Below are 24,736 nucleotides of genomic sequence, written 5' to 3' on the forward strand. Positions count from 1 at the left end.
ATATATTCAATAGCAACCAACAAAGCAAAAGATCTAGGATCAATAGTATGTACCAACTGTGTCTACTCTGTTTTATCCTATGAAATTCCACTTTGAGCAAGCCGACCTCCAGGGAACGACTGAGCCGTAATGGTCTCTGAGCACTCGCTTAGACAAGGTCTTTCTTAGGCATCAAACGTGGAATCAAGGATCCTAATAGAGGAACACCTTCGTATCAACACTATTCAACCTAACTCTGATACCAATTGTTGTGCCGGGCACCCCACTTGTGCCAAACACCAATACTACAACTATTGCTATTGAATATATAAGAAATTAAAGTAATGCAAAAACTAATAATAAAACAGTAAAAAGAATAAGACAAGAAATTAACGAGGTTTGGTATAGAATTACCTACGTCCTCGGGCCCCGATGATCAATGCACTACTTCTTGACAAAGTACAACTTTGAGGTGTGTTTTACAAATGAAGAGAGCTCTTTATATAGTTTCAACCTCAAGTCCAAAAAACACTTCTCTCCAATGTGGGACAAATAATATAAAAAATTCAAAACAACTTTTTATACTAATGTGGAACTATTCTACCAATGTGGGACAAAAAACAACACAATTCACAACAAAGTTGGATCCACGAAGTCAATGGACGAGATGCAAAATTCCATAGAGCAAAGCTTTGATACCGTGATAGAATCAAAGAGGAGCAAAAAGATTGGGAAAAGAAAAAGCTTTCATTGAATCATTAGGGTTCTATACGAGATAAAAATGACTTATATAGCCTACAAGAATAAAAGGAAAAAAGACTATTTTACCTTGATATAATGCAAATAATTATTATCACTGACACAATGGATCAAAGCTGACAAATACCTTACCAAAGTTGTCACCCTAGATACTGCAATGTAGGTGGATTCTACATGGAGGTGTAGTCCCACGCAGAGGGGTGGACCACTCTGATATAGCTAACAAGTACCAAAATCCCTCTTAAAAGTCATAAGATAAGCATATGATCTTGTAGTCACTACCATGCCACCTTTTAGCAATAAGCTCTCCACCTCTCTTGCTTGATTTCTGCACTGATTCTCATCTCCAAAAGCTATAGCAGAATGAACGATCCAACAAGACAGCTGCTTTTTCTTTTTTTTCCTCATGTACATAGAGTTGCTTCCATATTTTAATCAGTTGTTACCCACACTACATTCATCTTTTGTGTGTCCAGATATTTTAATTCACTGCAGAGTGAATGCTTTTCTGCTTGTTTCCTCTCCGATGTGAACATGGTAATTTCAGCACCAACGGGAAGTGGTAAAACAGTGCTTTTTGAGCTTTGCATTTTAAGGCTTCTCTCAAGGTTCATCTCAGAGGAGGGGCGATTCATCCATGTAATGGGAACCCTCAAAACAGTAAGCTTTTACAGTTCTACTCAATGATGAAAATGGTAATGATGTTTGAAGCCAATTCTATTACTGTTATAGAAGCAGAAAAGCATTATTTTATTAATTCTAATTTTCTAAATTCTAGCATCTGTGGGAATTGCACACGATGATCATGTTTCTTTTAAAAAACTAAACTGAAGACAGATATTCTGGAGAAATCATATTGTGGTTTGTTTTGCATCTAAAAATGTCTGGTTTTTGCAAGAGACAAAAAATAAAATAAAAAAGAACTGTCCAGTTTTCAGTCTATTGTCTTTTTTTTTATTTTTTATTTTCTTTTTCTTCTTGCTCCAAAGGTGCGTGCTCTTCATCTTTGTGCCTAATCTCTCCTTCTCTTAATATGTTCTTTGTTTATTCCAAAAAAAAAAAAAAAACTGTTCTTTATAATTTATATTCTATAATACATTTGATTTAGCTTCTCTCTGAGTGATCCTTTGACTTTGTCTTATCTTGTTGTCCCTCTTTAGTGTATTCTCACACTCCATAGGCACTATTAGGCAATGATGACATTGACAACTACAATTACAGGATGGTCCACGCTTTTATGCCTTCTCTGTTTTTTCTGGGCTCATGCTTTTGCACCTTTTGCATTGAATATATTGTTGCCGTCCAGAAATTAGTGATTTTTTCACCAATTTTCCTTTTTGTTTGGTGTGAAGATCTATGTAGCCCCATCTAAAGCTTTAGTACAAGAGAAGCTCCGTGACTGGAACCAGAAACTTGGGTCATGGGGCATAAATTGCTTGGAGCTGACGGGTGACAATGAAGGTTACAACATAAGAAACATACAGCAGGCTGACATTATTTTAACCACTCCTGAGGTAAGCATTCGAATGTGCCCTACACATGCGAGCCATTGAATGCATCTATGTCATGCAAACAGATCCTTATGCCAGCCACTTAATTTAACTACAAAAACCTTCTTCAAATCAGCTCCATCTATTTGCGGCTTCTGTAAAATCATAGGCCATTGCGTCTTTTCTCACAGCTTTGAGACTTCGACCATCTTATTTGCTCAATGTTGTAGCTCTTTTAATATACAAATTGAAGGAGCTATAATCATATTAAAAGAGCTCCTTCAGTTTGTATAAAATGACTCCTTGCTGGATGCACACCTCAATATATATATATATATATATATATATAGATGCAATAGTTGCCCTTGGGATTGGTAAAGTTCACACACACATACTTATATTGCATTCATTTATTCTTTTGAATTAGTTTGATTTGAATTATATTGTTGGAGCTTGCATTTTCTTCTTTTCTGTAGAAATTTGATGCAGTGACTCGGTATCGTATAAAAGATGGTGGGTTGAGCTTTTTCAGTGATATAGCCCTTGTACTCATTGATGAAGTTCACCTGTTAAATGAGACCCGTGGAGCAGCTCTGGAGGCAATAGTTAGCAGAATAAAAATGCTGTCTCGGAAACCTGAAATGAAATCAAGTCCTCTGGCTCATGTTCGTTTCTTAGCTGTTTCTGCCACCATCCCAAATATTGAGGACCTTGGTGTGTTTTACTTTCACCAGGAGTGCTGTCTATATAAGAGTTGCTATTTTTATGTTTTATCATCTCATTCCAATATATTTTACATTGTTCTTCACCTTTTCAGCAGAATGGCTTACAGTACCTGTCCAAGGAATGAAAAGGTACCGAAAATGGTGATTACATATAATTGTACTTCATAATCAATGGCAGTATTTAGCTTTAAATAGTGTTTGTGTTTCCACAGGTTTGGAGAAGAGATGAGACCTGTAAAGTTGACTACCAAAGTTTTTGGTATGCATATAAGACTCAAATTTTCCATTCACAAATTTAGTTTCTCATCAAGAATATGTATCATTTATGCTTTTAATTTACAACTCACTGAGATATGAATCTTAGGCGAATGATTATGATAACAAGTTCTCTCTGGAATTGGGATGGCTCTATATGTATGTGAACTTAAGAAGCACAGTAGTATAACCATGTACTTCTGACTTTCATTGTATGTCGTGTAACTGTGCAACAATTTTTCTTGCAGGATACACTCCAGCAAAAAATGATTTTCTCTTTGAAAAGGTAAATTCTTATGCATGTTACCCATTTTGGTCATTCTAACTTAAGCTCTAGATGGCTGATGCTTCTTTGGTTCAAGAACTTCTAATGACGGGAGATACAAATCTCCGGTGTAATTAAATGGCAAAGAAAATTTTCTTATTTTTCTGATGGTTTATTCTTTTGTTCATCCATCCAGCGTCTTCAAAACTATATATTTGGTAAGTGGGATCAAATGACCATTTTTCATTTTTGTTCTCCATTATTCTGACTACAGCACTTTCATGTATACATTACAATGTTGTAAATGTTTAAATGCATTTGCAGATATTCTTATGCAATATTCTAGAGGAAAATCTGCCCTGGTTTTCTGTTCAACTAGAAAAGGTGCTCAGGAAGCAGCGCAGCGACTCTCCCAGATAGCCATGACCTATGGTTATTCAAATCCATTTATCAAAAGCAGAGAACAACAGGAGAGGTTAAGGGAAGCTTCGCTCTCTTGCAGTGACAAACAAATGCAATCATATGTCCTATATGGAGGTTGATGTTTTTTTTTCCTTATATTTTACTATGCATCTATTTTGGCTTGAAATCATTACAATTTCCTTCACTTCAATATATATATATATATATTTGGAGTACTGCAACTTAACTTATTGCCTGTTGCAGTTGGTTATCACAATGGTGGGCTCTGCCTGAAGGATCGCAATCTCATTGAAAGCCTCTTTCTTAATGGCGATATTCAAATTCTGTGCACCACAAACACTCTTGCTCATGGGATAAACCTACCTGCACATACTGTAGTGATCAAATCAACACAGTACTTGTATGTTAAATTAACTTTTCTAATTTTTTTTCAAATAAAGTAGTAACAGTCTCTTTGATGCTTTATTTTATCAAAATTTGCATCTTTCCCAGCAACAAGGAGAAAGGCCTCTATATGGAATATGATCGATCCATGATATTACAGGTGTGGCCCTTGTTTCTGAGATTCTCTAAGATAGCTTTATGCAGAGAGCACATAAAAATTCTTTTAAGATGCCAACAAATTTAGATTGAGCTGAAGATGCCACAATCCTATCAAATTCAAAAGGAAATGTTTTGAAAGATGCCCTATAAATTGATATATTTACTATAAATGCTGCGCTCACTTGGAAAGAGGTTGTCAGGAAGAAATCTGTAGTGGTTGTATACCTGATCACGTGACCATTACTTGAGATTCTTTTGGGTAAGGAATCTGATATAAAGTGCATAGCTATAAATGCTGCCCTCATTTGGAAAGAGGTTGTCAGGAAGAAATCTGTAGTGGTTGGAAACCTGATCACGTGACCATTACTTGAGATTCTCTTGGGTAAGGAATCTGATATAAAGAGCATACGACCTATGTAGCCAAATTTTTTAGTATAATGCATGCAGCTTTCAATTGGCCGTCAGGGTCAAGTGGGAGAAGTAAGGATGGTGTGGCAAAAGTCAATCTATCTGAGTCGGACTTCAACAATTGCTACTGTTTCAAAAGGAGATGTTTCCTTCCAGCTAAGATTTAATGTTGTTGCTATCTGCACTGGGTTAATCAGTTATTTTGTCAAATTTGTTAGTATAATGCATGCAGTTTTCAGTGGCCATCATGGTCAAGTGGGAGAAGTAAGGACAGTGTGGCAAAAGTCAACCTCTCTGAGTCATACTTTGACAATTGCTAGTTTCAAAAGGAGATGTTACCTTCCAACTAAGATTTAATGTTGTTGCTACCTGCACTGGGTTAATCAGTTATTTTGTTTTATAGATGTGCGGGAGGGCAGGCCGTCCACCATTTGATGATACAGGAATGGTTGTAGTCATGACTAGAAGAGAAACAGTAATAAACCTTCCTTTCTCTCTCTGACCTGTATTTTCTTCTGATCTGTGTTATGTCATTGAAGCAGTCCTCATTTTGGTCTGAGCCCATGAAATTCATTGGAACTGTCCTTGTTATTAAAAGTGATTTTACATGATTTAGGTCCATTTGTATGAGAATCTCTTGAATGGATGCGAAATGGTGGAATCGCAGTATGTCTATGACCCTTAAATTCCAGAATGTTTATTTGGGTGTTCTGGTGATTTGCATATGACCTGTCTTGTTTATCTTCTAATTTTAGTGGCATGTGTGTTCTTTGCACTTAAGATTGCTTTCTTGCGTGACGGAGCATCTAACTGCAGAGATAGTTCAACTAACAATCTCTGATATTACGCGGGCAATCGAATGGATGAAGTTCTCCTATTTGTATGTCAGAATGAAGAAGGTATATCTCAACATTCCTCAGAGGATTTTATCCCCCTGCTTTTAAAAAGAAAATCCATCTCAAGAATTAGCTTTCTGGAATAATCAGAATCCCGAGAATTATGCTGTTAAAAAAGGGATCCCTAGGGATCGCATAGAGAAGCACATGCAAGGTAACTGCTAGATTACAATGCAAAATTTGTCAAAGATATATATATCACAGTATTGCTTGATCAATTTTGTGTAATCTCAGAGATTTGTGTTCAGAAGATTAATGAATTATCACAGCATCAAATGATCTGGACTGATGATGATGGTTTTGTCCTGAAGCCACTTGGTACTGTAAACTAGAAGACGGCGTCTTGCAGTATCTATGAATGACAGAAAAATCATATTATTTTACTCTATACTTTTCTTGTCTCCAGAGCCTGGAAGGTTGATGACAAAGTATTATTTGAAGTTTGATACAATGAAACACATTATGCAGACTCCTGTTAACTGCAGTTTGGAGGATGCACTTCATATAATATGTCATGCAGAGGAAACTGCCTGTAGGTGTATGCATTTACAAGCAACAAATTATGTTATTATTAGAAAAATCAGCTGGATTGACATATTAAATATTTTTTTGAAAAATGAAGGGATACAGCTCAGACGCAATGAGAAGAAGCTTCTAAATGACATAAACACTGATAAAGATGGCCGTCTTCGCTTTCACATCCTTGCAGAAAAAGGGAAAAGGAAAAAACGTATTCAAAGCAGAGAAGAAAAGATATTTGTTTTGGTGAACGACTGCTTAACCGGTGATCCTTTGATACACGATTTATCCCTGACCCAGGTCTTGTTTTACCTTGTAATTTCAATAAATTGGATAGTATTTTTATGTGCTTAAGGTTTATTGACTATGTTATGTTCCATTGCATGTGTATCAAAGGATATGAATTCTATATGCTCAAATGGGTGTAGAATTGCAAAGTGCATGAAAGAGTACTTCATTTACAGAAAGAACTACAGAGGAGTTTTGAGTTCCTCCCTTCTGGCCAAATCTTTATATCAAAAGCTCTGGGATAATAGTCCATACCTGCTGAAACAGTTGCCTGGAATCGGAATGGTGACTGCGAAGGTCTTCTTCATTGACTTCTCAATTTCTATCTGAAGATACACAATTTCTTGATCCTTGGATTAAATAATATTTCTGCGCCTTTATTCTAGCCCATTTCAATTGCATTACTCAGGCACTACATTCAATGGGAATTGTCTCATTTGAGACCCTTGCTGAAGCCGATCCAAGGAGGATAGAGATAGTCACTGGTCGGAAATACCCATTTGGAAATCATATTAAGGAGTCTATCATGTCACTACCACAGAAGGTTGAGATAAAACTTGAAGAAATTGAATGTGAGAGGCCAGGAAAGTGGAAGATATTAATGACATTGACAAGGCTATCGCAATCAATGCAATCAGCAAAACGGCATTATGCTGATATGGTATGTTGTCAGAAATACATCTGGAGTATTTGCCTCCTAAATATTATGTGCAATTTCAGATGTAGTCCTTCACATTATTGTAAAGTAATTAAACGACCATGTATTTAAGAATTTCTTCTTGCAGGTTGTTGGTTCAGAAGAGGATAACCTGATTCTCTTTCATGAGAAAATAAGGTTATGTTTACTTTCTTGCTCATACTCTATATAGTGTTCCACTGCTCCTCTTGATTCACTGATAAAATCTATTTGAACTGGTTGTGGCAGAGTGGATGAGTTTCCCAGGTACAAAATCTACCATGGTTCTCAATTTTGTGATTGTTCATTGCTAATATATTGTAGCCCATGGTGTTTAAAGTGAATTTGGAGTGGCCTAAATGGAATCCTTAGAAAGAAAACACCCACAACTATTTTATTAGTAACCAAAAAAAAAAAAAAAAAACTAAATTTTGTAAAATGGTACCAACAATGATAACAAACGTGATTGATTGCAATAACATGATGGGTAAAAATATCTATATAAAGAGAAGTATGTTTTGGTGCTGGTTTCACGGCACTACTCCTTTACCATTCTGCTTAAAAGAGGATGTTTATTCATCTGTTCTTATTTTTAAGGACTTACCTGTTGGCTGAATTTATTGCTCCACTCACAGCCCCTACCGTTCGACAATTCTCCTCTCACATCAGCCACAGGGAAAGCATACCGTTAAAGCTGATCTGATTTTTGAAGATTACAGTTAAGATCATTGCTATTAAATTGATACAATTTTTTTTAAAAATAAATTACTAGTATTGGTCTCTATTGCTATCAGGTTCATATCTTATTTTTCTTTCACGCAGTTGGAATTGATCTCCATGAAGAACTTCTATTGATCAAGGAAATCAATTCAAATATGATTCGTGCGCACAGAAGTGAGCTGCTTTCCTCTTTTCCTCCACCTGAGGAAGTACATGTCATAGAAGATGACAATGAAAAGATGCCTCGAGTACCAGCTGAAGAGCTCTACGTTACAAACAAGGCTGAAAAAGAGATGGGTTCCATGTCAGTGCTTCTTCTGATATGAAAATCTGCTTCTTAAATATATTTTAACAATAAATGAACCATAATGCTTTCTGATTCCAGGCCCAGCTTTGACCTTCTAAATGATGAGTTTGAACAAGGTATGACCTAAGAGACAATTCTATCCATCTAATATGATTTTCTTCTACCCCTTATTCACTCACTAGTTCTACTTCCAGTCATGGAAGGTGAAGCAGCTGCTGAAACTGAAAAGGACGATTGCAAAATCATAACTGAGAAGACAATATTTGAACACATTCGTGAAAAAGCCAAGAGCTTTCCGCTCTTAGGCACATCCAATAATGCTTACTCTCCGTCATCAGAGGCTTTGACTATCACAAGAAAGCACGCACGTGAGGATCGGCTTGAACTTCATAATGCCATCGAAGCAAGAGAGCTGGAGCAGAGTAGGACTCCGAGACACTGTATCACAACCCAAAGGCCTGGTGCTGTCAACCTCATGGATGACACAGGTGGATGTCATCCATTGGCCGCATACTACTTTATTGGTTTTTGCATATTTATATGATGTTCTTAACCATCCCTGCATGTTTACTCAAGGTGATAATCCTCCTGCACCAGAACAGAGAGCACTTGGAATTTTTACTCAAAACACAATATTTGATCACATTCGCAAAAAAGCCAAGAACTTTCCACTGTTTAATAGATCAAGTACTGTGGAGCCTGATCGCTTCATAGAGTATCAACCTGAGTTTTTTTGCGGATCCTTTGACATTTCGGAAGACGAGAATACAAATGAAGTCCCAAGAGATAATACCATAATCATTTCAGATTCAAAATCAGAAGAGATGGAAAATGATGCACAGAACGCCAAGGCAGGCGTGGAGATCATTGACAATGTGTTCTCTGGGTTTTCGGGCGGCATTCATGGAAACTTGGATCTTTCTCTGAAAACTCCTAGTACAACTACCAAGCTAACATCAGTTGAAATGCAATCTTATGATTTTCCCTCGGGAAAGAATGACCGGTTGACAGATCAACATAGTTCAGTAGAAAAGCAGCCTTGCTCTCCTCTTGGACTGAGAAGGCAGTGGTGTTCATTGGCAATAGCAGGTGAAAAGAAGGAAGAAGATTCGTTCCTCGGGTTTAGAAGCATATTTTCATTTCTCTGATTGCTCTTCTGTTGTACATGGTAGATTACAGAAACATCAATGCAATCTCACGCTTGATGCTACATTTGCCTAGACGCTATCAACATAGATGCAAAAATTGTTTTGTAAAAGCCTCTTTTCTCTTCTCTATAACCATAAGGGAATATTTTTCTTTTTCTTTTTTTCCTCTCCAGTTGTATAACAAACTGAGATTCCCTCTTTGCTATATAAATACATGAAAAATACAAATAAAATATATGAGAGAAAATTACAGCAGAAATGCTTTTTTGATATGGTATCAGAGCTCACCTAAGTCTCCAATGGCCAAAGCCTCTGCTACTGCCAATAACTCATCCCCGAAACCCTCCTTCTCTCATGTCATCACTGGCAAGCTCACCACCGACAATTTTCCTCTATGGAAGGTTCCGATTAGTGCCTATCTGCGTGGCCAAGATCTATACTAGTTTGTCGATGGCATTCTCCATACTCCCCCTCAATTTCTCATTGACCACACCACTGTTAACCCTAAGTATTCTGCCTGGATGAAGACAGACCAACTTGTACTAAGCATCCTATTCTCTTCAATCTCAGAATCAGTCCTGTGCCATGTCCTCTCCTCTACCACTTCACATGACCTTTGGAGCTCTCTTGACTCCTTTTTCACCTCCAAATCTCAAGCCCAATAGTTCCAAGTTCAGTTTCAATTAGCCAACCTTGCTCGCGGTGAGCTCTTCATCACAGACTTCTTCTCCAAGGTTTGAGCTCTTGTTGACATCTTAGCTATAATTGGAAGTCCCCTTCCTGACCAGGACTTTGTCACCTACGTGCTTACAAGGCTTGGTCCCTCTTATGATTCCTTTGTAACCTCCATCACCACAAGATCTAACCCAATCTCCTCCCACAAACTATTTTAGCTCCTTCTCATTCAGGAGAGCAGATTAGCTCACTCAAACAGGCACATGCTTCCCTATGACGCTTTGGTGAATGTCACAACAATTGAAGGTAGAGACCATCATGGTCGAGGTTACTCAAAAGGGGGCAGATTTGGCAGAAATAACAACACTAGAGGGTGCACTTACTCCTACAATAGAGGAGGTCGCAGCAATACCTACCCTTCCACCACGACCACTAGCCCAACCTGTTAGGTGTGCAGTAAGTTTGGCCATGTCGCACTTTAATGTTGCCATCGCTTCGACCACTCCTACCAATATGAGGCCCCTCCATATCTTTAAGCCAATTTCACAAACACCTTTCAACCATCCTCCAACATCTCCTGGTACCCTGACTCAGCAACAACTCACCACATTACACACTCCCTTGACAATCTCAATCTATCTTCCCAACCTTATACCAATGGTGATGAGGTTCAAGTAGGCGATGGCGCTGCTCTCTCCATCTAAAACATTGGTGACTCAAACTTTCTCTCTTCCTCTTCCTCATTCACTCTAAATAACTTACTCCATGTTCCTTCCATCACAAAAAAAATCTTGTCTTTATTTGTAAATTTTGCTCCAATAATAATTGCTTCTTTAAATTTCATTCTTCTTTTTTCTCCGTGAAGGACACCATGACTGGGAAACTCCTCCTCACTGGTCCCAACATTAACGGCCTCTACGCCTTCCCACTTGCGCTGGCGCTCTCCTCTTTCCCTTCCACCTATGTCGGCGAATGGACCACCACTGCTCAATGGCACCTTCGTTAGGTCATCCCTTTCTTCAACCGGTGTCTCGCATCTTGTTTCAACACCGGTTGCCCTCTAGTCCCACAGACTCTTCGTTCTTCTGCTTAGATTGCCCCTGGCCAAAAGTCACCAGCAACCTTTCCTTCCCAATCAGGCCTAGGCCTCAAAGCCCCTTGAGCTCATTTGTGTTGATGTTCGGGGCCCGGCCCCTTCTTTTTTTAGAAATGGATTTCGTTTTTACTTCTCTTGTTGATCAGTGCACTCGCTTCTGTTGGTTCTTCCCTATCAAACTTAACTTTGATGTTTATCATGTCTTCACTACTTTTATACCATATGTTGAATGTTTATTCAATTCCAAACTAATTTCTATTCAAATGGATGGTGGTGGCAAATTTAAATCGCTCACTCCTTTTTTTGCCAAAAACTTGGCATCACACATTAACTAACATGCCAACATACCCATCAACAAAATGAACTTGTGGAACGCAAGCACAGACATATTGTTGAAACCGATCTTGCCTTAATGGCCCATGCACATTTACCATACAAATACTGGGCCGATGCTTTTGACATTGCCATTTATCTCATTAATCGCCTTCCCTCCCCTACTCTAAACAATAAATCTCCCTTTTCCCTAGTCTTTAACAAAGATCCAAACTACAAATTTCTCAAGGTTTTTGGGTGTGAATGTTGGCCTAACTTTCGGGCTTATAATAATCACAAAATGCATTTTCGTTCTAAATCTTGTCTATTTTTGGGCTACAAAGCTCATCACACAGAGGCTACAAGTGCCTGGACCTCTCCTCAAATAGACTATATATCTCCAGAGATGTCCTATTCAATGAGGCCTCTTTTCCTCAAGCTCACACCTTAGCCCAGCCCACCCTATTTCCCACTTTTTCACCCAACGCTTCCCTTCCTCTCATCGCTCCATCAATTCTGGGCCCAGGCCCATACCCCTTAACTTCTTTGACTCCGACCTCTTCCCTCTCCACCTCCTCACCCATTGAGCCCACGTCTGTGTTCTTTTCCCCGAATACTTCCCCCAATTCCTTATCTAACCCTAATCGCTCTCCTCCAGATCCACCTTCCCACCATCTTATTCCTCCACGATCTTCCATCATCACTAGAACCCAAACCCACTCTTCTCGTCCCTATATTTTCACCGATGGTACCGTCCCTTATCCTGCTCGCCGCTGTCTAGCTACTGCAACCACCCCTCCCGATGCCCCTCTAAGCTTCTCCGCGGCCTCCAAACTTCCCGAATGGTGCTTTGCCATGAATGACGTGTACAATGCTCTCGTTCAAAACCAGACTTGGACCTTGGTTCCTCCTTATCCCTCTTGTAGTATCCTTGGTTGCAAGTGGATTTAACGGACAAAATATAACTTCAATGGCTGGATTCAGCGGCAGAAAGCACGCCTAGTCGCAAAGGGCTACCATCAACGTGAAGGAGTTGACTACCATGATACCTTCAGTCCCGTTATCAAAGCTCCCACCATACAGTTGGTATTATCTCTTTCCGTAGCTCAGCGACTGTCCATGCACCAAATCGACATTCAAAACGCCTTATTCACGGCGATTTAACAGACATTGTTTTTATGCACTAGCGTCAAGGATTCATTGATCCCATACATCCACAGTATGTGTACAAATTGGAGAAGGCTCTGTACGGGCTCAAACAAGCCCCACGAGTGTGGTTTTCTCAACTGAGCTCATGACTTCTTGGGTATGGTTTCTCTGCTTCCAAAGCTGATCCCTCTTTATTCATCCTTGCCCATGATGACATCAAAATCTATTTACTGGTTTATGTTGATGACATTGTTATCACTTCATCACATAACTTTGTCATTGACTCCCTAATTGATGCCCTGAGTCAAGCCTTCCCTATTAAGGACCTTGACCAATTGTCATATTTTTTGGGTTTGGAGACTAATTATCTAAAGGATGTTGTTCTGCTTACTTAGTGAAAGTACATCAAGGACTTGCTTCATTGTAGCAACATGTCCAATGCCAAACCCATTTCCTCACCCATGGAAACTTCTTCAAAATTGTCCTCGTTTGATTCTCCTTCCTTTGATAATTCAACCCTTTTTAGAAGCACTACTGGAGCACTTCGATACTTGTCTCATTCTTGGCCAGACATTAGTTTCTCTGTGAACAAAGTGTGTCAATTCATGCATAATCCCAATGTATCCCATTGGAGTGCTGTAAAAAGAATTTTGAGATATCTTAAGGGATTTTTCAATCATGGTCTCTTCTTCGCTCTCAATAGATCCTTGACCCTTCACACCTATTTTGATGTTGATTGGGCAAGCTGCCCTAATGATAGAAGATCAACCGGTGGATACTGCATTTTTCTTGGCAACCATTTAATCTTATGGAGTTCCAAAAAGCAGAAACAGTAACTAGATTGAGCACAGAAGCTGAATACAACTCCATTGCCACTGCTACAGTTGAGACAATCTGGTTGCAAACAGTTTTGTGTGAGCTTCAGATTTCTCTCTCACATGCTCCAAACTTATGGTGTGATAACATTGGAGCCACCTATCTTGCAGTTTACCCAATTTACCACTGTCGGACAAAACACATGGACATCGACTTTCACTTTGTCCATGACCGTATAGCATCAAAATCACTGACGACCTTTCTAAGCTCAAAAGATCAAATTGTGGACATCTTCACAAGCCTTTGCTCTCTGAAAAATTATTTTATTTCCGATTGAGTCTCAATATTCTTGACACAACAATGGACTCGAGGGGGCGTGTCAACATAGATGCAAATATTGTTTTGTAAAAGCCTATTTTCTCTTCTCTATAATCGTAAGGGAATATTTTTATTTTTCTGTTTTTCCTCTCTAGTTGTATAACAAACTAAGATTCCCTCTTTGCTGTATAAATACATGAGAAATACAAATAAAATATATGAGAGAAAATTACAACAGAAATGCTTTTCCGATAGATGCACTTGGACTTGGGGGAAGGATTTAAAATGCTACTAGTACTCATTCTTTAGAGACATTATACTGAAAATGGAAAGAATTTTCATATCCTATGAAAATTAGCATCCCCCCATGGCTCCATGGCCCTCTAATTGGCACTATGGCTCTCATTTGCCTTTTTGATCGAGTTTCAACCATCAAATTCCACCAAATTCTTTCTTATAACATCTATGAATTCTTGAAATTGGCCAAGGAGATTTCTAGAAACGTAATTGTCTTTTCAAAAAAAGAAAAAAAATCTTTCTTTACCCACCGATTTTTTTGATATTTTCGTTTACTTTGCTCAGTATTTTTCAAGATATAAACGGAGACAAAGATCTTCGTACTTTCTTCTTGTGCTTAATAAATTTTTAATTCTCATATACACATATATTTTAAAGTGAAAGAAAGAAGAATGGGCCTTCAACGTGACAAAGGCTAGCGGGCTGGAAATCTAAAAGCTGGGCTCATTTCTGGTTTGAACCGGTTCATGCATGGGCCCCAAAACCCAACCAGATCTTTATGAAAGCGAAGCAGTGTGTCCCCACTCCCCACTACTCTTCAATAATGAAACATTATCCTTTCTCCTGAAGCTTCTCCAAAGCCTCTTCTTCTCTTTTCTCTCATCATCTCTGCTGAACACATACCAGAACACACTCTCTCTCTCTCTCTCTCTCTCTCTCTCTCTCTCTCACAGGTACGCATGGTTTAATTCGTATGCTTATTAATATGGTTCTATTTGCTTGTTAATTTTTTCCTAATGAAAGAAGTTCTTGAATCTTTCATATATATCCAGCTGGCTGAATGTTTATGTTTATGTTTATGTTTGGGCTGTTGGTTATGTCTTCTTGAATCTTCTAATTTTCCTCAGCTCGGTCTCAACACAATTTGAGAAGTTTCTGACTCAACTTTCATTTGGGTGTCAGTTTTTTCTTTTCTTTTCTTTTCTTTCCTTTTCTATTCCCACATTTTCTCAACAACGTAGCAGAATTTCTGACTGAAAAAAGTGATATGATCGAGTCCAGTACGCCAGCAAGGTTGCCAAACACAATAATACATGAACCATCTGTTGTTGTGTATATTTTTTCAATAAGTAGGAATAATATGTATAGAATAAATGGAAGTTACCCTTGACAAGGTAGTGCTCCTAGCTATTCACATAGGACATGTAATATGGAGATTTTTGGCCAAGAAAAGAGCATGGTCTCTATCAATTGGGGCCTGGTCCTATTCTGAGCCCCTATGTATTTATTTAGATGCATTTTACATTTATTAGTATCAAACATATTAAATGAGAAAACAAAACTATCTTCCTCAATTCATTTTCGATAGTTAAAATGGCCCGCTATATATAAGTTTACAAGAGTAAATCAAGATCCTAAATTGTAGGAAAATAAAATAAAGATCTCAACTAATTCACTTAATTGTAGGGATTACAAATCACCTAAATATATACAAGAAAGAATATCTCTCAATTTCTAAAATTAAGCTCATGTAATCTTAACACTCCCCCTCAAGTTGGAGCATGTATATCCAACATGTTCAACTTGATTCTTAAAATTTTATACACATTTCCTCCAAGAGTCTTCGTAAAAACATCTGCCAGTTGCAAATGAGATGGAACAAATTGAGTGCTGATTTGACCATCTTGTATCTTTCCTCTTACAACATTCTAATCAAGTTCTCTGTGTCTGGAACGCTCATGATATGCTGGGTTTTCTGCTATGTGGAGAGTAGCTTAATTATCACATATCAATCTTGCTGCATGGTCTTGTAGAAACTTGCATATCATGGAGCAAAAATATGAGCCAAGTTAGCTCACAGGTTGTTGCTGCCATATACCTGTACTCAGCTTCTGAGGATGATCTTGAAACTATTTTCTGCTTCTTTGCTTTCCATGAAATCAATGAATTTCATAAGAACACACAATAACCTGTAGTTGATCTTCTTATCACGAGATAGTTTGCCCAATTAGCATCACAATAAGCTTTTAAGGCAAAGGAATTTCTTGAGGAGAACAACAAACCTAAACCAGGACTGCCTTTCAAATATTTTGCTGGCCCTAGAGTTGAGTCTAGAGGAGGGGGGGGGGGTGAATAGACTCTTTTGCATATTTTTTATTTTCTTGAAAAAAATAAAATCTTGGTAAGATGCAAATGATTATATTACGACATATAATTTAAACGATGCACAAGATATAAATTAAAGAGTAGGGAAGAAAAACTTGACAAACGGTATTAACGTGATTTAGCTCCTTGCCTACATTCACGCCTTGAAATACACTCCAGGATTCTTAATCCATTATCACGATATTCTTCACCGACGGAGAAGCCTTTACACCACAAGGGAACAAATCCCTTTACGCCTACACAAAGCATTTCCAAGGGAAGCAATCCCTTAACGCTCATCCAAAGCCTTCACACAGGAACAAATCCCTTTTGCTCCCATAGAACCTTCACACGGGAACCAATCCCTATTGCTCACACAAAGACTTTACAAGGGAACAAATCCCTTAACACTTGGTTCACAAAGAACCCTTACAAGAGGAAAATGATTTACAAAAACAATGCTCCTTGAATGAGCTGATATCTAATACAATACAAAGCAATTCCTAATCTCTTAAGTAATGAATCACAACAAGATTAGAGAGCAAGAGAGATATTTGAGTACAAAAATGATGAACTAAAATGTAGTGTTCTTGGAAATGATAATTACTAAATCAATCTTCAAACAAGTCTTTGGCCTTGTATTTATAGACAAATTGAACTATTAGCCATTTTATGGCCGTTGGGCTTAGAAAATAAGTAAATACTTTGAAAACTAATTGTTTATAGTCGTTGGGTTCAGAATCCTGACACAAACCATTGACGAATTTCCCAAACTATGGACGGTTTTCCCTCAAATCGTCGATGGTTTTCTCAAACCATGGATGGTTTCTTCCAGGCCAATTTCCATTTGACTCTTTGCTTGAAATTGTCGATGCACTTGGGCCAAATCGTTGACGGTTTGCCCTATTTCTTCATTAACTTGATTTTAAGGTGCATAAATGAGGTTTTAACTTAACTAGGACCAAGTCTATAAAAAATTACAACACAAAGATCATTTAAAACTTGTCCCATATTAAAATATATTTGAGTAAAGGATATTTTTATAAAACTCTTTTTTTTTTTTGTCTTTGCAAACTAATAAGTGTTGAACTTATAACTTAATGATATCCTATGTACTCTTATGAACTAGTATGCACATGTAATTTGCTCAACTCTTGCTCAATAAACTTGTGTGAAATAGAATTATAAGAATTACAACAAATACTGCCTCAAACACTCCCCATTACATTATGACTTTACATTTGCTTTATTGGATCTGCTTAAGTTCTTCCGAGTGATTGTCTACTTTGATCTTTCCCATTTGAATGTCCACTCGATCTTTGCCTATGAGAGTGTTCGCTTGATCTTTGCACTAAAACTCATATCTATGTGATTTCACCACTTATACCTATCATATCTTAGTATGTAAAGATTAGTTTAACTTATAACCACTAATAGGTTAGTATCATCAAAACACGACAATTAGGATCATGTAGCTACTCAGGCTAACATATTTGATCATGCGAAGAGTAGCATCCCAGTGAGGCTTTCTTGGAGTATGCATAAATTGGCGTAGAATATTAACTGAGTATGTGATGTATGGTCTTGTAATTGTGAGATAGATTAATTGTCCAACTAATCTCCTATTGCGAGCTGGATCATGTAGTAGATCACCTTGATAATCTATGAGCTTCAGATTCATTTCCATGGGAAAGTTTGATGGTTGAGCACCCAAGTATCCAACATCATCTGTGATCCCTAAAGTATATTTTCGTTGAGAGATAACAATAACTTGCTTTGGACCTGGCAACTTCCAACCCAAGAAAATACTTAGGAAGACCAAGATCTTTAATGTGAAATTGTTGATGAAGAAATTGTTTGAGTTTTTGTATAGCAGTTGCATCATTTCTAGTTATTACTATGTCATCTACATAGATAAGCACCATAGTTGTAGATGAGCCTTTAGTTTTTACAAACAAAGAATAATCTGAATGTGATTGAACAAAGCCAACCTTCTTGATAGCATGAGGGAATTTTGCAAACCAATTTCGAGGGGCTTGTTTAAGCCCATAAAGAGACTTTTGTAGTCGACATATGAGTTTCTCCCCCTGTCAACAAAGACCCAATGGTGGAGTCATGTACGCCTCTTCCTTTAAATCACCATGGAGGAAGGCATTGGTCACATACATTTGATACAATGGCCAATGTATTGCAGTAGCAACAACAATAACACATCAAATAGTGGTTAACTTGGCAACAAGAGCAAATCGTTTGGTGTAATCCAAGCCTTCTTGTTAAGAAAATCCTTTAGCGACTAATCGAGCTTTGTTGCGTTCAATTGTGCCATTGGAATTGTATTTAATATGATAGACCCTGAAATTAGGATAGCTTCCTAAGAGGGGAGTGAATTGGGATTTTAAAAACTTTTTTTTAATTTATTTTAAGAATACTTAACTTCTTTTATTGTTTAACCAATTCTTTGGCTTGGTTGTTTAATTTGTCAAACACACAATAACTTTGTTTCTTTTATACAATCAACAACACAACTAATTAAACATCCAATCTTCAACCACACTCTCCAAACCAATTAAACACAATTGGAAAGCAAAACAACCTAGTCAAGATTAAGATAACTGCATCACTATTTAGATTGATGAAAGCATTCAAGATTCAGTACTATTGGAATATAAACACACTCCAATCAATATTAAACTTTAAACAATTTAACTTTCAGTTTTTGTTTGGTTTGCAGCCCTGTAGTGAATTTGAATCAAATCCTGTATTAATGAATTTGCTTCTTCAATATGATGTTCAATATAAAATCCAATCACTCTTTCCAAATATTTAGAATTCAAATAAACTCTTGGTAAATTTATCTTTGGGTGTTTGTCTAAGTAACGTACTCCCGTATGGTTTCCGTAAAGTAAGGTTTAACCAACGTACTCCCTTTCGGTTTCCGCAATCCCAAATCAAAATTGAACCTTAAGTTTATTTAACTTCCAAATTACGTAGTTTGTATGTTTATCAATTAAACCATCCACGCAATTGTATATGTACTGAAAGTAAAGAGTAAGGGAAAGAGAGAGGAACACAAGATTTTACTAGGTTCGACTTCAACACAGCCTACGTCCTCGCCCTTGGCAAACCACCAAAGGGTTCTACTATTGCAGTTCCTTTACCGGGCGGAACAAAACCTTTACACACTCCTTCAGTAGGTTAGAACGTGCCTCTCCAAACGATGTCCCCTCGTTCGATCACTCCTTAATTAGGCTAGAGCCCGCCTCTCTAAGCAATATCCTCTTTCTTAGCCAACGATCCGAACACCTCGAACCATCCAAGAACTACAAAAGATACAACCAATAGATGTATACAAAGAGTGCTCACACGAAGAGTTGATTAGTACAATTTACAAACTAGTATACTTCAAAGTAAATAACAATATAAAATTTTAACTTGAAGCTCAAGGAAGTATATCACCGATTAATTCTTTCAATGATCGAAAGATTTAGAATTTGCAGCACAATTTCGGTGGAAGAAGATCAGCAAAAATTCAGTTGAATTCGTGCACAATATGTGAGCTTGAGAGCATGAAATTTCCTTAAGATTCTAAATCCTTCATCTCTTGAAGTCATCATGCATGTCCATACTTTGAGTCCATCATTTCTTCAAGCTTTCATATCAAGTTCATCCTCTCATAGTTGTCAAGCTTTAATATATCATCTATTCCTTTAAGTATTCTTTAAGTTTCATATAATCATGTTCCTTTGTGAGTACTTGACCTTACTTTCACATATGTGAGATCTGAAATATCATCACTCAATCAAATATGTTAAGTTCCACTTGTTTGTTAGCACTAAAATAGGATGTTAAGCCTTGTAAGGCCAACAGACCCATTTGCTGCCAATGGGGTGATGGCCAACAGGTAAGGGAACCAAGGACCATGTCTTTTGGGTAGTGAGAGCATCAAGTTCACTTTGTATTGCCTTTTGCCATTTGGGATCTAAGATACATTGAGCATATGAGGTGGGTTCTAGGACACTTGAAATGGTATTAACAAATTGTTTATGAGAAGAAGACAAAGAATCTTAGGAAAGATAGGTACTTAAAGGATACCGAGTACTTGACTTAGTCAAAGATGCATGTTTTGAAGTTGCTGTTGATGGCGTTGTACTAACTTGTCCACAATGAAAATCTTGAAAGAGGATGGGTGGTTGTTTGACACGTTCACTTCTATGAAAAGGAGGTGCAGTAGGAGATATAGAGGAAGAAAGAGAAGAAGGGGATGATGTAGGGGTGATCTCGGATGATGAAGAAACATGAGGAGTTGTAAGTGGAGGTGAATCAGTGATATATTCAGATATTGCGGGTCAGGAAACAATGTTTTCTGGTGATTTTTTCAGGTGTAAGAAAAGGAAAAAAAATGATTCATGAAAAATGACATCACGACTTGAAAAAAATTAAAAAAATTGTTGAGTGCTGAGATCATATAAACGATAGGCCTTTTGGCCTACAAGATAACCGACAAAGATGCATTTTCTAGCGCGAGAGTCAAATTTGTGAGATGGTTGCATAACAAAGACATCCAAAAATTCGTAAGTGAGAGTAGACTGGTAGTTTGTTATATAACATTTCATATGGGGATTTATGTTGCAGCATAGGGGTGGGAAGTCGATTTATAAGATAGGCAGCGGTAAGTAAACTCTCCCCACAAAAACGCAAGGGAAGATTAGCATAAATTCTTAAGGCCCTGCCAACGTTTAAAAGATGTCAATGTTTTCGTTCAACTACACCATTTTGTTGAGGTGTAGATGGGCAAGAGCCTTGAAATAAAATGTCAAGGTTGGAAAAATAAGATTTCATGGAGATGAATTTTGAGTCATTCTCACTTTGAATGTATTTAACTTGGCAATTAAACTGAGTGTTGACAAAAGAGATAAAGGTTTTTAGTAATCCTTGCATTTCATATTTGAATTTCATAAAAAATATCCACATGAATCAAGTATAATCATCAACGATGGTTAAAAAATAATGTGCCCCTATATGAGTTGTAGTATGAACGGGTCCCCAAATATTACAATGAATAAGATCACACGAATCTTAAGTTTGAATAGAACTTGAAGAAAATGATAGTCGTGTTTGCTTAGACAAATGGCAAGTTTCACAAGAATGTTTAGAATCAAATACAAATGAGAGAATAACATGGCTCAAAGATTGTGAAGGTGCCTTGGAGGGATGTCCTAACCGCTTGTGCCATGGAAGGTTTGTAGTAGAATCAACATAGTAGGTGACAAGAAGGAAGGTGGTGCAGACTTCACTGGAGGAACAAAGTAGTACAAGCCATTAAGCTGGTTTCCTAAACCAATCATCTTCTTCAAAGTTAGGTCCTGCAATATGCAAACAGTGGGAAAGAAGTGGATTGAACAATTCATGGCAACTGTGAGTTGACACACTGATAGTAAATTGACATGGAAATATGGTGCACATAGAATGTTTTTAACATGCATATGATCTAAGAGTTGCATGGAGCCCATGCCAGTTATCTTAGAATATGTACCATTGGGCAAGGTTACTTGAGAAGATAAAGAGGAGGTATTAGATACTGAAGTTGCTACGTGATTTGTTGCACCACTATCAATATTCCAATGATTCAAGGTTGTCTTTTGTGCACTAAAGGATGAGAAGAAAGGGGCAGAGATACCTGTATAGTTTGCTCTGGCATAAATTTTACCATTACGGATAAAGGCTTTTATTTGGGCAATCTCTTCAGAGGTGAATTAGGAAGTCTGTTATGTTGGTATCTTGATTGTATCTTGATGCAGCTTGGCACTGGTTTCATGTGCAGTAGGTTTTCTACTTCGATTTGGTAGCTGGACATCTTTGCCATGGAGTTTGTGACCAATTGGGAATCCATTCAAGTAGTAACAACAATCCACAATGTGAGTTGTGCTCTCATAGTAAGAATATAATAAAGATTTTCTAGTGCCTTGTGATTTGGAATGAGAGGATGACCACTGTTTGTGCTGACATTGAGCATCAGACTGTGATTCTTTTAGAGTGGTCATAAGTTTTGATACTCGTGGCATGAATGAGATCAGCACCCTTGGCCTTAGTAAGTCATTGCTGCTTTTATTCTTCATATAGAAGTGAATATGCCTTTTTGATAGTTGGTAGAGGATGTATTAACATGATTTGCCCTCGCACAGTAGAGTATGTCTTATTCAATCCCATAAGGAATTGTCCCAGATGAATCCTTTCCTCTTTTCCTTTTAGATCTTTTTTGTCCTCCACAAGAACACGTGATTAAAGGACTGCAAGTAGTTATATCATCCCAAAACATTTTCATCTTTGTATAGTAAGAAAAAATTGATTCTTGATTTTATTTCAATTCAACAATAGATCGTTGAGTTTGATAATGATGGGAAAAATCACCTTGAGAGAATCGTTCTTGAAGATTTGTCCATATCTCTGAAGGTGTTTCAGCATAGAGTATGCTATTTGTAAGCTTCTGACTTAGAGAGTTAAATATCTAGGAAAGCACCATATCATTGTAGTGTTGCCACAAAGAGTATTTTGGATTGTTTTCATCTATGGTGGAAATTGTTCCTTTGATGAACCCCAGTTTGTTTTTAGCACTGAGACTCACCAACATAGTTCTCTTCCACATAGCATAATTGGTTCCATCAAAGACTTAAGGAACAAGAATCATGTCAGGATTATAAGAAGGATGGAGAAAAAAAAGGATTTGCAAAATCAATCAAAGATGCAAACATAGTGTGATCAGAGTAGGCAGAAATAGTTTACAAAGGCAACAAGATCATTGCTCTAATACCATGAAAAAAAATAAGTTTTCAGAAAAACTATGTCTTCCTCAGTTCATTTTTGACAATCAAAATGGATTGCTATATATAAGTTTATAAGAGTAAATCAAGATCCTAAATTTTAGGAAAATAAAATAAAGATCTTAACTAATTCCCTTAACTGAAGGGATTACAAATCACCTAAATACATACAAGAAAGAATATATCTCAATTTCTAAAATTAAGCTAATGTAATCTTAACATTCAATATATTCATAATTTAGGAAATATATACATGAACACGTGGAGAGACAGATCTGTCGTATAATTATCTATAAAATAGTACGATAGTGTGAATAAAAAATGGGAAAAATTATATCGAAACATGTCCCTCCATATGTTCATGTGTTTTTTGGATGTGAAATATTTCATAGTGGTCTCCACATTTTTTTAGCATTCAATGTATAAAGAGCGGGATTTACTTGTTACATATTTCATAATAAAAAAACAAATACTTGAATCATATGGAGGGAAAATCCCCTCTATCTCTTTCAAAAGGGGATAATAATTTGTTGAAGTTAGGCACTGCTATAATTTCAAGTTCATGAATTTTTAGGAGCGTTAAAAGAAATATTAGACAGAACATGTGTTTTTCTTTAGCTTAATCTAGATGCAAAGTGAGCTTTGAATCTATTAAAAAAGAACGTTATCCAAAAACTTGTCTTTATTTTGTGGACGAGTCTCACACAAGGATCAAGTGTGAGGGTTCAAGATGAGAGCTAAATCCCGAGTCAAAATTGACAATAATTCAACAAAAACTTATCGTTGAAATATGTTGTCTGTAAATTTGGATTTGTATTGGATTTGGATAAAATGTATTATAAAATTGTATTGAAATTTATTCAAATCTATTAAAAGTTAAATCCAAGATTCAAAGCAATGCTAATGTGTTTGATCAATTTATTGATCATTTACTACTTTCTCCTTTTATTATTTTTTTATTAGGGGGTCACCAGTTTGAGTCATAAACTTTTTCATTCTGCAGGGTGAGATAAAAACAAAAGCAAAAAAAAAAAAAAGGAAAAACAAAAAATGACAGGGGTGCATAAAATAGGGCATGCTGTGTATCATGGTCCAAGCGTGGTGAAGGAGATACTCTATGGGCTGGCCCTTGGCCTCACAGTAGGAGGCTTATGGAAAATGCACCATTGGAACCTGCAGAGGAAAACCAGAGAGTTCTATGATATGCTTGACAAAGGTGAAATCAGTGTTGTGGTTGATGATGCTCATCAGGATTAAGTATTAATCATCAATTACTACTCTCTGTATCTGTTTGTGTGTGTGGCTCTTAAATGGTTTCTATATGTAATTATGAACATGCATGCTATTAATTTTCTGAAAAAAAAATTAAGTACTGAGAGAGATCTTAATTAAGTTGTTTCAATTAATGCCCATCCAGTTATATATGATTGTAGGATAACTCTATTCTTGTGTGCTTGATTTAATTTTAATCTTTCTTAATCCTGTTGGGAAAGATATCAATAAACAACCACAACGGAATAATTTTTCTCCCTATATGCAAGCAAATACAGTGTATCTCTACTTTTATACGTGCTGGAAATAATAAGAGAAATAATCAATCACACCAAGCCACGAAAACACAAGCAGTTTTTTACGTGGAAAACTTTCCCGGTGTGAGGAAGAAAAACCACGGGACTTAGTCCAGTTAAAATCTCCACTATCAATCAAATAATGGGTACACAAAATCTTCTCTAATCGTAATTAGAGGATACAAAAATCTCTCATCAAGA

The 24,736-nt window shown here is 37.1% G+C and overlaps 2 protein-coding genes across 2 annotated transcripts in view; both read left to right on the forward strand.

The window, feature by feature from the left end:
• LOC131167549 (DExH-box ATP-dependent RNA helicase DExH17) overlaps nt 1-9,653 on the forward strand; it is a 29,851-nt gene extending 20,198 nt beyond the window's left edge. Inside the window, exons 6-31 of the mRNA XM_058126351.1 lie at nt 1,215-1,398; nt 2,091-2,252; nt 2,705-2,942; nt 3,046-3,082; nt 3,166-3,212; nt 3,457-3,494; nt 3,670-3,691; nt 3,798-4,010; nt 4,140-4,296; nt 4,389-4,440; nt 5,251-5,322; nt 5,464-5,513; nt 5,629-5,746; nt 5,834-5,897; nt 5,978-6,061; nt 6,150-6,275; nt 6,366-6,562; nt 6,659-6,847; nt 6,960-7,211; nt 7,336-7,385; nt 7,476-7,493; nt 7,862-7,944; nt 8,049-8,250; nt 8,332-8,369; nt 8,448-8,741; nt 8,830-9,653. Of these exons, the coding sequence (XP_057982334.1) occupies nt 1,215-1,398; nt 2,091-2,252; nt 2,705-2,942; nt 3,046-3,082; nt 3,166-3,212; nt 3,457-3,494; nt 3,670-3,691; nt 3,798-4,010; nt 4,140-4,296; nt 4,389-4,440; nt 5,251-5,322; nt 5,464-5,513; nt 5,629-5,746; nt 5,834-5,897; nt 5,978-6,061; nt 6,150-6,275; nt 6,366-6,562; nt 6,659-6,847; nt 6,960-7,211; nt 7,336-7,385; nt 7,476-7,493; nt 7,862-7,944; nt 8,049-8,250; nt 8,332-8,369; nt 8,448-8,741; nt 8,830-9,401 (3,559 nt within the window). The 3' untranslated portion in view covers nt 9,402-9,653. The remainder of the gene's footprint in view (nt 1-1,214; nt 1,399-2,090; nt 2,253-2,704; nt 2,943-3,045; nt 3,083-3,165; nt 3,213-3,456; nt 3,495-3,669; nt 3,692-3,797; nt 4,011-4,139; nt 4,297-4,388; nt 4,441-5,250; nt 5,323-5,463; nt 5,514-5,628; nt 5,747-5,833; nt 5,898-5,977; nt 6,062-6,149; nt 6,276-6,365; nt 6,563-6,658; nt 6,848-6,959; nt 7,212-7,335; nt 7,386-7,475; nt 7,494-7,861; nt 7,945-8,048; nt 8,251-8,331; nt 8,370-8,447; nt 8,742-8,829) is intronic.
• Nucleotides 9,654-14,614: 4,961 nt separating this feature from the next.
• LOC131168456 (putative cytochrome c oxidase subunit 5C-4) lies at nt 14,615-24,373 on the forward strand. Its single transcript, XM_058127892.1, has 2 exons — nt 14,615-14,738; nt 23,971-24,373. Exon 2 carries the CDS (start codon nt 24,018-24,020, stop codon nt 24,222-24,224), a length of 207 nt encoding a protein of 68 aa, XP_057983875.1. The 5' UTR covers nt 14,615-14,738; nt 23,971-24,017; the 3' UTR covers nt 24,225-24,373.
• The last annotated feature ends 363 nt before the right edge of the window (nt 24,374-24,736 follow it).

This window comes from Malania oleifera, chromosome 11 (assembly GCF_029873635.1).
Source record: "Malania oleifera isolate guangnan ecotype guangnan chromosome 11, ASM2987363v1, whole genome shotgun sequence".
NCBI lineage: Eukaryota > Viridiplantae > Streptophyta > Magnoliopsida > Santalales > Ximeniaceae > Malania > Malania oleifera.

Excerpts from the sequence above, each read along its gene's own strand:
- LOC131168456 (XM_058127892.1), top strand. The coding sequence starts at position 24,018 with ATGACAGGGGTGCATAAAATAGGGCATGCTGTGTATCATGGTCCAAGC.